This window comes from Amblyomma americanum, chromosome 9, assembly GCF_052857255.1.
Source record: "Amblyomma americanum isolate KBUSLIRL-KWMA chromosome 9, ASM5285725v1, whole genome shotgun sequence".
Lineage (NCBI taxonomy): Eukaryota > Metazoa > Arthropoda > Arachnida > Ixodida > Ixodidae > Amblyomma > Amblyomma americanum.
The window spans coordinates 142,499,141-142,512,419 of record NC_135505.1 but is presented as its reverse complement, the minus strand read 5'-3'; the positions used below and the strand labels follow the sequence as shown (position 1 = coordinate 142,512,419).

General features: G+C 49.9%; 1 protein-coding gene across 2 annotated transcripts in view; it reads right to left on the bottom strand.

Annotated features, from left to right (window-relative positions):
• Positions 1–10,700, bottom strand: part of LOC144104687 (TNF receptor-associated factor 6-like) — a 20,745-nt gene extending 10,045 nt beyond the window's left edge. Inside the window, exons 1-2 of one of the 2 annotated variants that reach the window (XM_077637825.1) lie at positions 10,363–10,697; positions 2,199–3,477 (exon numbers count right to left, since the gene is read on the bottom strand). In XM_077637825.1, coding sequence (XP_077493951.1) covers positions 2,311–3,477; positions 10,363–10,647 — 1,452 coding nt within the window. In that variant the 5' untranslated portion in view covers positions 10,648–10,697 and the 3' untranslated portion in view covers positions 2,199–2,310. Of the gene's footprint in view, positions 1–2,198; positions 3,478–10,362 lie in introns of those variants that run through there. The other variant, XM_077637828.1, reaches the window with a different exon arrangement.
• Between the last annotated feature and the right edge of the window lie 2,579 nt (positions 10,701–13,279).

The window sequence follows — 13,279 nt, the reverse complement described above, 5'->3', positions numbered from 1 at the left end:
CTGTGAGATTCTGCGCAAAGATTAACATGACGGGCCACTCCCCCTCAGCGCGACCGACCTCAATCTAGGGACTTGGGCAGCACGCCATCTCGAGCTAGGAGGACTGGGAGGTCCTGCTCATGCCTGCAGACCCGACATCGCAGCTTGCTGCAGTGACTCGGGCTGCCGACGTCATGTCCCGGCATGACCTACTTGATGCAGTGCGGGACCGCGCAGTGGCCCAGGGACCCAGCTGGGTCCAAAACTCACTTGCTCAATAAAGTTTTTCTGTCTGTCTGTTTAGGAAATGAGAGCTTTACAAATCTCTGGCACGAGTGTGGCCGACTGACACTCTTATTTGCTCTTGACATTCTACAATATGTGAAACAAACTTGCAGAGCCTTTCCATCATCGTACGGCTCTCGCTACTCCGCCTTCCGCCGCGTCGTTCCTGTCCAGATCCCGTCGATGAACTTCTAGTGCAACAATGGATTGCGTGCTCACCTGCCCAATCTGATCATTCCTGCTTCATTTCTCCGAACTATCGCCAGAGTTTTTCTTTTTTTTTCTCAGCTGGCTGCTTTGTGGGCCACTTTTCCTGGACGCCGACGATGAAGCCGGGTTTCGTTGCTAAAGGGCTATACAAGGCTTTCGCCTCAAAATAGACCCACGCCCCTCAGATCGCCTAACACCGACTGGCACCCGGACAACATCGATTACTCCAATGTATGCACGCACTTTTCGGAAAATTCGTGGCGGTGTTTATCTCTTTGTCGCTTTATCGTCTAGCGACTGCATTGTGCCAACAGGTTCAGTTGTCCCTCTGCTGTTTCATGGCAGCTCGATCATTGAGACACATTTTCAGAACCACCGAGCGTAGGACACGCTGCGCTGGTTCCTAACATATTCGCTGATGTCACCGTGAGGACACAGTATATTTACAGCCGTTTAAATGACGAATGCTTAGCTTACTTTGGATAAGCTGAGCTTTGTGGTAAATTTCTAAACGGAAAACACTAGCGGCTCGTCTATATTATTGTTTTCCCTGGTAGGCTTCTGTAAGTGAGCATATTTTTTACGCGACAGCGCATACAGCTGGTTCGGTCGAAAAGCCGTTGATTATAGTCGGCACCACGTGTTGAAAATAATGGCGGGCTGCGCAAAAAAAATCGCCTCATGCCAACCGTTTTCCGCAGAATGTTCTCGGTTGTGGCATACGATTCACCGTTTCGTGCAGCATAAAATTATTGAGTTAGAGCCTAGCTCGCAGTACGGAATCTAACCGGCGACCTATAATCGGGGGGCTGCGAAAACAAATCGTACCAGTTAATTAAAGCATTGTAATTAATTGGATAATTGAAGAAGTTAAAAAGGAAAAATTATAATATCGGTTTCAAAGGGGTCAAAATGCTCATAATGTAAAAGTAATGCTTGATGTTGATAATTAAGAAATATTAGAGCTCGTAATTGATTAAATAATTTAAACAATTGAAAAAATCAAAAATGCGTTCAAACGCGTCAAAATGGTCAGAATGAGGAGGCAATGCTTGATGCTGCTATTTAAGAAAGTTTAGAGCTTGTAATTGAGTTATTAATTCAAACAATTGCAAAAAGATTAAAAAATGCGTTCAAAGGTGTCAAACTGGTCAGACAAGAAAGCCTAACCCATTACGCTAAGGTGCCGTACCCTTAAGGCAGAGCTTAAGTGTCTTCTGCAATTTTTGTTTCCATTCGAAGGACGAAATTGGAAAACAAAGCAGAGTAGGCAGTTTCTAGCCCCTATATGTTAATAAGCGCAAAACACGTACTTTACCACGCAAAGCGTATTTCGTTTATTGGGAGCGCGGCCGTCTGGATGGACTGCTTGTCCGTGTTAAAAACGCGCGCCTTGAGGGCAAAAAAAAAAAAGAAAAAGCCGCCCTTGGGTACATTAATGGGCAAAACAGATGCAGAATTTCATGTAGTACGGTAATTGTCCCGAACCCTGAGTATCACACAGCTTGCATCAATACACGCCACAATAAACATTAATCGGCTTTTACCATATAAGAAATCAAGACTTTACGGTCACGATTCAATCAGAAAAGGGAACCCACCATAATATTTTTAAGTAACTTGTGTCAAAATTTTAAATATACGCTGAGAATAACGTTCATGGTCGCTAAGGTTTCGGTAATTCTGGCGGTTTGGCACACAACGCTAAATAAATATCCACCGGGCAGGACATTTTATTTTTATTTCTCCTTAAGATCCCACTCCTATATGTGAGTGTCCACGGAGCTCCATCGCAGCGATGCTGACGTGGTCGCTGCACACGTATTCCAGCTTAAATCACGGAAGCAGCTCCAACTTCAGCCGAAGCTGGTCGTTTTCCACGTAACCATCAGTGATGAGACCCTCGAGATGAAATACTTCATTAGACCAATATGGATGTTGTGCACGTCCCTCTTGCGGCCGTTGAAGAGATGGAGGGTAACTAAACGGAACTACTTGCCTCTCCCGTTCTCCTCCCTTTGGATGCACGACACGAAGTTTCACTCTCGGCTGGAACGGCCACCGAACAACGTCGTCCATGTCACCCTGGTGCAGGCGGAAGAACACATCCAGAAGTGTACTTCCATACGAGCAGTGGCAGAAGCGGACAGCGGGGGACATGCAGTAGCCTCGGAGGTATACACGCTCGCTCTCATAATCAACCTGACCTATCATACGTGCTTGTTCTTCGAGTGATCTGACACCTTTCACGACAAACTCACACACCGATGTCATTAGGTCACGTGGTTTGAACACTGCTTTCTGCATGCGGCCCATTGCACTGTTGCTTTTTCCCGCTTGTTCCGTGGCCCCCTCGGCGCCTCCTGCAACCTTTGATGCCCTGTCCCGCTTTTCCGTGGCCACTTTTGCCAACTCATCTCTGAGCACCTTTTCCAGTGCATTCACACTGTTGCAGATGGTGTTCATAGCATCGCTGCTTGCAATCAAACGCCCTTTCGTCTCTTCACTTCGCGCGGCTATTTCGTCCGAGCATTTCTTCAAAGACTCACGATGCTCTGTTCTGACTCGTACCACTTCTTGCCTCACTGTGTCCTGCATGCTACTAATGCCCAGTCTGAGTTCCTCTCTCAGTGCTTCCTGGCAGCTGTTCACCCCGTGAACTACTTCGTTGAGTCGGTCGCCATTGGCGCCAGTGGCGACGAGCACCCGCTCCATGAGCGCCTTCAGTTCACCGGCCTGCGCTTCTAAGGATCGCATGGAGGATGTCAGCAGCGCCGTCTCCTCCTTGCGGCCTGAATCCCGATGGCATTCCAATCCAGCAGGCGTCGCTGTAGTAGTGCAGCACTCCGACTCCAAGTGCGCGCACACATCAGTGCAAAGAACTCTGGCCGAACACTTTGGGCAGCGGATGGAATGGTGCCGACATTCTAGGTGAAAGTGCTGGGCGATTTGCGATGCAGGCAGCACTGCCCCGCAGGCACTTCCTTCGTTCCAACATTTCACCTGCAAGATTAAAACATGGGTCATTTTCTCAGCAATCGTCACTGCACCTCCAGTTATGCGGCAAGAACTCGTGTTCTTGCTTCTTATTTATGCACCTGCTATATGCGGCACAGCGGTAAACAACTGCTTATGTAAATAAATTCTCATGTACTACAACTTTAGGATGTTTAAGGCCACATTCCAGGTACTGATTTTGTAGGTGCGGTCCGTGACAGCACGATCATTTAAATTTTACAGTGAGTGGTGCTTACAGAACAATCTCCGCCACTCGGCTGCTCACTCGTACGCTACGCAGTCAGGTGGGCATCCCCTCGAAATGCATGCCTTGAGTATCGTGCAACATTTGTCGTCATTTTCAGGCAAGCTGAGTCTAACGGGTCCGCCCAGCGCGCTCTCGAACGCCGCTGGTACGCTGTATGCGACCAGAAGGGGTCAGTCCGTTACCATGAAAGAAAGGATTAAGTAAAAGGGTTAAATTTAAATTATCTACGGCTACAATATATCTCGCCTTAATATGTGGTTTTCGAAACCGGAGTCAATTTTTTGTTCGTTTTTTTTTCAATTCTCTCTAAAGAACGACGCTAAATTACTGGTAACGTTTGGCGTAACAGGCAGTGTGATGTCAATATTTCACAGTGATCTTCTTTGGTGGGTTTTGCCGGGGCTAACAATTTTCTCCGGCGATATTCCCCACAGCAGCTTGCACAAACCATCTGGACATTGTACACACGTACATGTTTGCAGGCTAGCTGGTGCATTGCACACAGAAATTGCACACAGTGATGCCCATCCAGGCCTTAGTGCGGTGCTGAGAGAAAATCACATAGAAAATGAAGAGGATAAAATTAAATTGATAGCTTGTTTCCTCGTCTCAAGCAGGTTGGGATGGACTGGCCTAGAGGAAACTCCATAGCGTACTCTATAGCAGTTAATTTCACACAGAGTGGTAGCCGCACTAGGACATTGGGAAGATCATTTTGGGTGATGAACCTGCCCATGGCATGAAAATCGGTTTTCGAGGAAAGGAAATGGCGCAGTATATGTCTCACATTTCGGCATAGACAGCTCAGCTGAGCCGCGCCGTAAGGGAAGGGATAAAGGAGGGAGTGAAAGAATTAAGGAAGAAAGAATAGTTTCGACAAACTGGGAACTTCAGCTCCACCGCTCTCTGAACTGAGCAACGTGCATGTCTCCCTGGTGAAAATCAAGGAATACAATCAAGGAACAATCACTGAGCCTGTAGCAGTTCCGAGCCTGCGAGTTTAAAATTGAGTTAACTTTCGAGCGCTGCCGACGCGCGCCGCTCGACACAACATTGGCGCTCAATTCCAAATGAGGAGGCCTCGACATTCAGCTACAACAAATGTTGGTCAAAACTAAAAGCAACGATAAGTTTTAATTTCTAAGCTGAGAAGCATTTATTTTAATCCTTTACACGATATCTTTTCAACGGATGGGAGCTTCACCATGTTCAATCTACTTGCAAACGCCCAAAGCCTGCCGTGTGTCGGAGTGTTTAAAACTTTGACAACGTTTTCCGACACAAAACTTGCCTATCCGAGTCTATGGGTTGTTCTGCCCACATTGGCTCAGGCAATTACTACTTCACATACAGTTTTCTTCAAAGCCGCACTGCAGCCTCGGTAAAAAATAAACGAATGATATGCGAATGCGAAATCAAAAGAAGAGCGTTAGCCAAGTTGTTTTCAACTATCCTTTCCAAGAAATTAGGATACAGCCGTGTACATCACGAAACAACAATTCGTTTGGCACCACCGGCATCCCTCTGCGACCACTCGCTCTCCCGCCACGGCCTCCGAAGGACGCCACCCATTACTGTTTCCATGATAAAAGGTCGTCGGTACGAATCCCTCGCACACACCAGGCTTCAACTCGACTAACTACATTGTGCGCCGAATCTACCCATTCGTTTGCCTCCACCCTGAGTTCTGTGCGCCAAATGGGTGGGCCACGGTTCAACAGCTTAGTCACCAATGGGGAAACCAAGTGTGTGTGTTTATATATATATATATATATATATATATATATATATATATATATATATATATATATATATATATATATATATATAGAGAGAGAGAGAGAGAGAGAGAGAGAGAGATTTAAGAGAAGTGGGCACTTCTACAAAGACACTTTTATTTATCAACGTTTCGACCGCGGTGCGGTCCTGAAGAAGACCGCACCGCGGTCGAAACGTTGATAAATAAAAGTGTCTTTGTAGAAGTGCCCACTTCTCTTAAATCTTTATTCTGCGGAGCCAACGCAACCTACGTTCGTAATATATATATATATATATATATATATATATATATATATATATATATATATATATATATATATATATATATATATATATATATATATATATATATATATATATATATATATATATATATATATATATATATATATATATATATATATATATATATATACCATGCTGGTCCTCCAGCCGAAACGTCGTGAATTAAATCCTGTTATGTTTCTTCAATTTTTGGTGATTATATATATGAACGCCAGCATGGGTTTAAAAACCAGGGCGCCCTGCCGGCTAGGCGACTGCGCCCGCACGGTCACGTGCTAGGTGGGTTAGGGGGGGGGGGGGGGGGGTCAAACTTTGAGCTACGTTGCAGCAATTTCATCACATCACACCGGCCGCCATCTTGTAATCTCGCACGGACAAGAAAACGCTCTAATGCGAGCAGTAAAAGCGAACGCTCTCAAAGTAAAAGTGATGTCATAAGGAAACACAAGGCGCGACAGCATGGCGATTCGCGTCGCAGTGAGTGAGTGAATGAGTGAGTGAAAGACTTTATTGACCAACAGAAGAGGACGACCTCATCCTACCCTCGTGCCCTCCCTCTCAGCCGAGAGATGAGGTCCAGGAGGGATTAGGGTGGACAGGGTCGCCGCGTCAGATGCTGGCCTGGATTTCTGGAATCCCGGCGGCCTCTTCAGCCAGTCGGACGGCTGGGAGCTGGTGCTCGGGGTTTGGGCTACGCAGCGAGGTCTCCCAGGCGTCTCTGCTATCTATTTTATTCGCCCTGCCTGTGTGCACTCCCAATAATATGACCGAGGGTTCCTCTCGCTCCACATTTCTTACATTTGTCATCCTCAATTTCCAGGATATGTTTAATTAATGTTGGGTGCGGCCAGACGCCTGTCTGATGACGTCTCCACGCCACCGCTTGCTGATTGTTAAGCTTCACACTGGGCGGGAGAAGTTGCCTGCGGTGTTGGCTGCAGTAGTGAGTCACTTCTTGATATGCGCCGCAACGCTGTCAGCAGACCCTTACCTCGTGCGTTCGGCGATCACTCACGGCTGCTCGAAAGGGCGAACCTTGCTTTCAGGCTGAAACACCAGGGGTTTATTTGGCGCTAGCTGCGATGCGTTCGAATTGCGATGCGCGCCGCTTGAAGCGGGTCTGCACTGTCGCGTGTGGCCTGCATGGTGCACTGAGCACACGTCATGGCTGCCTGACTTGATTATTTAGGTCAGTCATGATGCTGCAATTAGGGGCGGGTCGCTTGGCGTTGTTATATTTCTTGAGCTACAGTCGAAAGCCTCCAATTCAGTTTCTCCCTAGGATAAATCCTTGCTCACGAACGGAATCCTTCATTCCTTGGTAACAGCAACAGCGCTAGAACGCGCTATTATCGTCTTAAATCAGGTATAATGCGCAAGAGGTTTTGTTTATAAGGTCATTTAACTACTTAAATTCGTCCGCATGATCCATCAATATTTCTCAAAAACTACGCAGAAGAAATTATTGTTGAGGGAACGTATGCCCCATGGTTCATATTGTGGTTGACATTTTGAATGATAATGCAATCATAAGCACCGAAATCAGAGACTAGATGAATTTTTTTCAGTGCCCTTTCTTGTTGCTGTGGTTGTCCCTTAACGGGCTACTTAAATTTACCTAAAAGTACCGCCTACCATCCATTTCTAACAAACATCATTCCCTCTCACCGGCAATAAATGTCGCTTCTGTGAGGGTCTCAAAATAGCGAGCGAGGCCTGCTGTAGTAACAACGACCAAACGGAGTCACGACGCAATAAGTCCCGCGCATTACAAAAGATTTAACGAGCTGACAACAGTGCGTTCTCACGGTCTTCGTGTGACCATCGAATGAAGGATGCCGTTCCTCAGCGCGGCTTCTGACCGAGAAGCCGGAGCGAAGCCTTGAAGTACAAGAAATAAAATTGGAGGGCGCTTAGAGGGCCACTGACCACCCTCAGGTCGGAAATATTTTCTACCTGTCTGGTAGCGAGGCACCGTCCCCACGGTAAGCGCCGCCGCAAAAATGTTTTGAAAAGGCTCATCAATAGCGTTGTTACAGCCATCGCAATCAAGCTACTTCGCCCTGCTCCTCTGCTTCCGTTCCCTCCCCGAGATGTTTCTCTCTCGCACCTCGTCGAGTAGGCTCCACAAGCAAAATTAGCCCTTCCTCCTCTGACGTTAGCCGGAGGCGTGGTGTCTGGTGGAGTACGTCACATGTGTACGTCATGGCCCCGCCTTGAAAAGAATTCTTTTCTTTTTCCTACCCGGGATATTTCATGGCAGGAGTTGGGGACAGCGGCGGGGTCTCTCAACGCTTTCTCTAATTTGCTCCTCGGGTTTCCTTCGGTTTCCTCGCGATTTGTTTCTCTGTCCTTCCTCGCCCTGGTCACTTTTGTTTGTTTCAAGCATTTTCTCACCTTCTCCACTCCCTACCCAGCCTTCCTCGGTTGGGTATGCAACACAACTGCTTGACCCCCGTCTTTTGCCGGCCTGTGTTCGTCCCCCGCTTCTCCACCATCATTGCACACTGCTTGGCGGCCTTGCTCCGCTGCGCTCACAGATTTTTTTCTGCACCCCGCGCCTTCGATGTTATCTAAGGCGGCTTTGTCTAGGAGGCGCTTTTGCCTAGGATCGTGGTTCGACTCCAGTCGCTACGTGCACATCCAACGACGAAACAGCGTCGTTGCATTTTTCTCCGCACATTGAACGATCGAGAGACGCGATCGGCTCGACCGCCTCAACATGTTAGCGAGCGCATCCTTTCATATATCTGGTTGTTTTTGTCAATGACATACCCGGTTAGCGAGCTTCCTTTTCATGACTATTTTTTTGAGCGTGTATGTGTGTGAGAGAGTCCTCCCCGCTGTTTCACGACCGGAGGGGCGGGAGTCGCTTTTGTTGCAAACGCCCGGCGAAACGCGGAACCGGCTACCGTCCGGCATTTCTTGGAATTGCACATTTGCGCTTCTCTGTGGGTGTTTGTGTGCTGTGTGCGTTTGTGTCTTTTCTCTGTTCCTAAGCTTCCTGTCTTTCAACGGAGCTGAGAAATGCCAGTACAGCGGCACTGTAGACAAGATGGATGAGCGAGAAGCAGTGCTTGTGCGGAGCGGTCGAGAGTGCGATGGAGGGAAAGTCTCTACGACACACGAGACGGCACACGCACAGAACACGCTGAAGTATACATTAACCGGCAAGAGTAACTCAAAACCTGGTTTGGGGGGGGGGGGGGGGGGGGAGAGGAGGGAGGCGCTACGGAAAGCGTGTGCGCAACGAGCAGACGACGCAACGAACTGGCTCCGCCCACCCTTCGCCCGTCAGTCAAAACGACGCACCAATGGAATGCCTTTCGCGAGGGTCTTCGAGATGACGTCAACTTGAAGGCTGGGGAGCCAGAATAGAGATAAGGAGGTTGGCTTCTCCAAGGAAAGAGCAGACGGGCTTTGATTTGAATTTTTACTGCTTTTCGGGGCGCGCATGGCTCTAGAATTTCGCAGAGGTTATCCTCGATGCCTCATGTATGCACGGGGCTTGTTTGTCTTAAATGCCCAGACCACTGGTCAGTTGCACTTTAAGCTTCGCCTTTAAGAGTGGAACGCGACAGCGTGTCGCAGCACTGCCAGGGAGTCCACGGAACGCCAACGCCTGTTCGGCGCGACGCCTTGCCCGTTAGACAAATCGCTCTGCTACCTACTGCGAAACGGACGCGCGAAGCGTCAAACCACGTAGAAGCGCTGCCAGGCGCCTTGCCGAAACGCGCGGTACTCAAGCTGCAGTCGTAGTTCGTCGGCACATCGTTCTCGACCAACCCGATGCCACGAACGCCAGCATAGCTTCCGCGCCGAACGAACGGGCAGCAAGCCGCAAGCTTCGTGGTGAACGCGCTTTGGAAAATGTGCGCTGCGTTGTTCGCCGCTCACCGCGTGATTCCTGCGTGCCCGCACGGCCCCACTGCGCCCGAACAAGACGAGCGGGGGGAGGAGGAGGAGGAGTGCCAGGAGAATTCTTTGTTCACGTCCGACGCCGCCAACGCCGGCTTTTCTGCGACACGAGCTCCTTAACGCTGTCGCGTTAAAAGAGCGCCCCGAGACACGCCGCTCATATATGAGCATCATGACGAAACTACACAACCAAAGCAAGCCGTCGTGTAGTGTTCCCATTGGCGGAGGCCGCACTCGACAGCTGCCGGGCCACTTCAAACGGCGCGAACAGCTCTTGAAACGCACCGCTGCCAGCGCATACGAAATCCCCCGTGTTGCGATTTAAAAGCAACAAGCACCCATTTTAGCAGCCGGGAGTGATCGCTAGACAGGCAAGATAAGGATCAGCCGATAGCTCGCGGTGTTTCGGCGAACGATCTTACCCGTTATGAGCGCCGGTGTTACAGTGAGCTGTGGCACAGTTTGCCACTCTGCATCGCATTCCATTTTACTTCTTACAACACATGTACACACGTTTTGCGTTCGCATTACATCACAGTTATTGTCATGAAGTCGTGGCCAGACTACGCTTTGAGAATTCTTAAAGAACGAAGCTAAAAATAACAACCCAAACATGGCTGTTCCGTTGTCTCCATGCTTACCTCTCTTTTGAGGAACTCGCCGACAGGAAACTCCTTCAGGAAAACATCTTCCACGTCAAAGTGGCGGCCATCGAGAGGACAGACGTGGACACCGTCCCGGGCGCTCTGCTCGTAGCAAGACTCGCAAAGCGTGTGCGAGCACGGAAGCAAGGCGCTCCGCTTTCGCACCAGTCCGCAGGCGCCGCAGACGCTGTGCAGTGGAATGGGTTTCACGAAGTGTAGAGGCCTCCAGTCGAGTTCCGCGGAGAACCCGACCAGGGTGTACTGCATGCTTCCAGGAGCCATCACTCACGGCACCCGCCCGTGCGTCTCGAATGTCTGCACGAAGGGAATTTTTACGCCCCCTGACCGCACTCATATCGCTCTTTCCTTCCTTTCTGTGCTGGCGATCGCCATGACAACAATCGCGCTGATATCTGCCGGCTCTGAGTCGCAGCATGAGCAAGGCCGCGCATCCAGCGAATGCAGGGCGTTTGAAAGCGTCGGCAGTCGGTTACATAGTTTCTACAGCCTTCTTTCGAGACAACTCATATGTAGACTGAACAGTTTTTTCACAGCTCTTACTAGCTCTTACTCCTCGCATTCGAACGTTTCTTGTTCGTCCGTGATTTCATTATGGCGGCCGCAAATCTTCAGAGGCTTCTGCCGACTTTCTGGCCTGGTCGTCGAGGCGCGCGCTTTTAAGCTTCACCTCCCACAGCTGCTGGGCTGGATTACCCGGCTTTAGATGGTTAGGCTTCTGGGGACATGTCCATGTGACATGTGTTGTCGTTGAGGTGTCGCCGCAGCATTAACACTTGTCTTCGTAAAGAGCGATGTAAGTGGTGTAGGTTGAGATATGTGTTTGTTTGAAGACGCACTCGGTTTTATTTCTCGTGCTTTTTGAAGCGATACTGCAGCTATAGCTTCACTGCACCGTGTAAAACCGAGGTCACCGGGCCGAGCCGGAGCCGTCAATGCGCATGCGCCGAGCAACAGGTGCGCCGCGCGTGACGTCAGAGCTGCGCCGCTGCCGCTGCCGACTCCGCAGCCCCACTGCTCGCGTCGTGCATGCGCAGTACGTACGAAATCCTTTACGGATCATCGTAGTGTCTTCATAGCTGAAACCAAGGAAACACCTTATGCTGAATAAAGAGCATTACCACGCGCAACCATGTGTATGAAGCTGTGATGACCCCCATAATGCGCAGGTCCACACGGGACGGAGAGGCAAAGAGACACCGTATGGCTCAGTTTAAACAAACAGGTATATTCAATAATTACACATGATTAAGATTATACATCGGAGGCTGGGGCGTCCGAGCTTACGTGCCGACGACTTCATGGGGGCGATGGAGTGGCTCCGGAGTTGGGCTCGAGCGGTTGCTGGCAGAAGCTGCACGCCGTCGGGCTTCGGCGCTGAAGGCCCTCTTGGCGAACGATGTCGTCCTGAGCGTGCCCCTTCCGTACTGCTTCTCGATTTTTATGTCCTCTTCTCCACACTCCCTAGGGTGAGGACGCCCACGCCGGAGGGGAAGGAGGGGGGGCTAGGGCTTTCACTTGGGCGCACAAACATACCACCGCACTTATTGTCTCGCCCCCCTCACGTGTTGAGTCCGAGGGAAAGAATGTTGTCTTCGCGGTAGCGCATAGCGTCGGCTGTGGTACGGCGCGCTCTGGCCCGCTGACAGTTCCCTTGTCCTGGAATGTGCCCGGGAGGGCCGCACCTGGAACGGCCATGCAAATTGGGGAGGATAAAGCCTGTTTCCCCGCGGCGGCGGCGGCGGGTCCGGTTGGGTCCGGTTGGGCTTAAACCCCTTCGTTCTGGTTGTCACTCTCAACGAGCATGGCTGGGTAATTGATGATGCCTGTCATCTGGGTCTCCGTCTACGCCGCGCCGTCGAACAATGTACCTCGTAGCACACACAAGGAATGTACCTCGTAGCACACACAAGGAATGTACCTCGTAGCACACAAGGAATGTCACACTCGCTCACCCTCCAGAAGAATGTTCTCCGAACATTTGAGTCCCTGCAGCTCCCCTTGTCTTTCTGAATCGCCTCGCACAGTGCGTCCGACAAAACACTTTTCGCTGCACTCAACACCACTGCACAACACCATATGCCTCCGCTGTCATAACTGGCGTCTCCAGGGGCAGCACTGATCTTCTTTTACAGATAAACATGAAACTCAGCACCCAAGCCTCTCCTTTCTAGTCCAAACTGGACGAAATAAATTTACCACAGTTACAAAGGAGCTCCCACTTCTAGCACGATCACGGCACAGACAAAAATATAGATAACGAAAGGAAGTAGGGCAGGTTCTGCATGCGCTCCGCATGCTCTCCTGTGAAGGTGTTACTTAATGACAGAAAGGTTTAACTACTAACTCCGATAACTTAACACATACGCATATAGCAATGTTATGAGCTGCGGCATTACACAATTCTGACCAGTTCACAACTCCGCTCTGTTTACACCATTAGTCCGACTTAGCTTTCCGATTTCGCAGCGGATATCGGCCTTCATGAGTCATACTAAGTAAGTCTGTGACCCTTTGTCTGCTTTGGGACTCGCGAGGGCTCGTGGCAGGAGCCTCTCCTGGCGTTATCTGCGCGGCAACCTCGCGCGCTTCTTCTAGCAATGCATGAAGTAAATCCGGTGGCATTCCGGCCGTCACCTCTGGTGCCTGCCGAACAAATGCAGGAGAGGGCGTTTCTTGCGAACTATCTGCGCGCTCCGCTTCACTTCTGTCCCCATCAAAATCCGCGCTTTCCCTTTCCTCATTTCGTGAATACTGAACCGGTGCCGACTTGAGGCGATTTGCGTGTATCCTTATCAAGCGCCGGTTCACGTCTCGGACTCTGAAGTTTACCGGAGAAAGCTTCTCGACAACCTCGCACGGTCCTCTCCACTTCGTCTGGAACTTACGAGCTAGC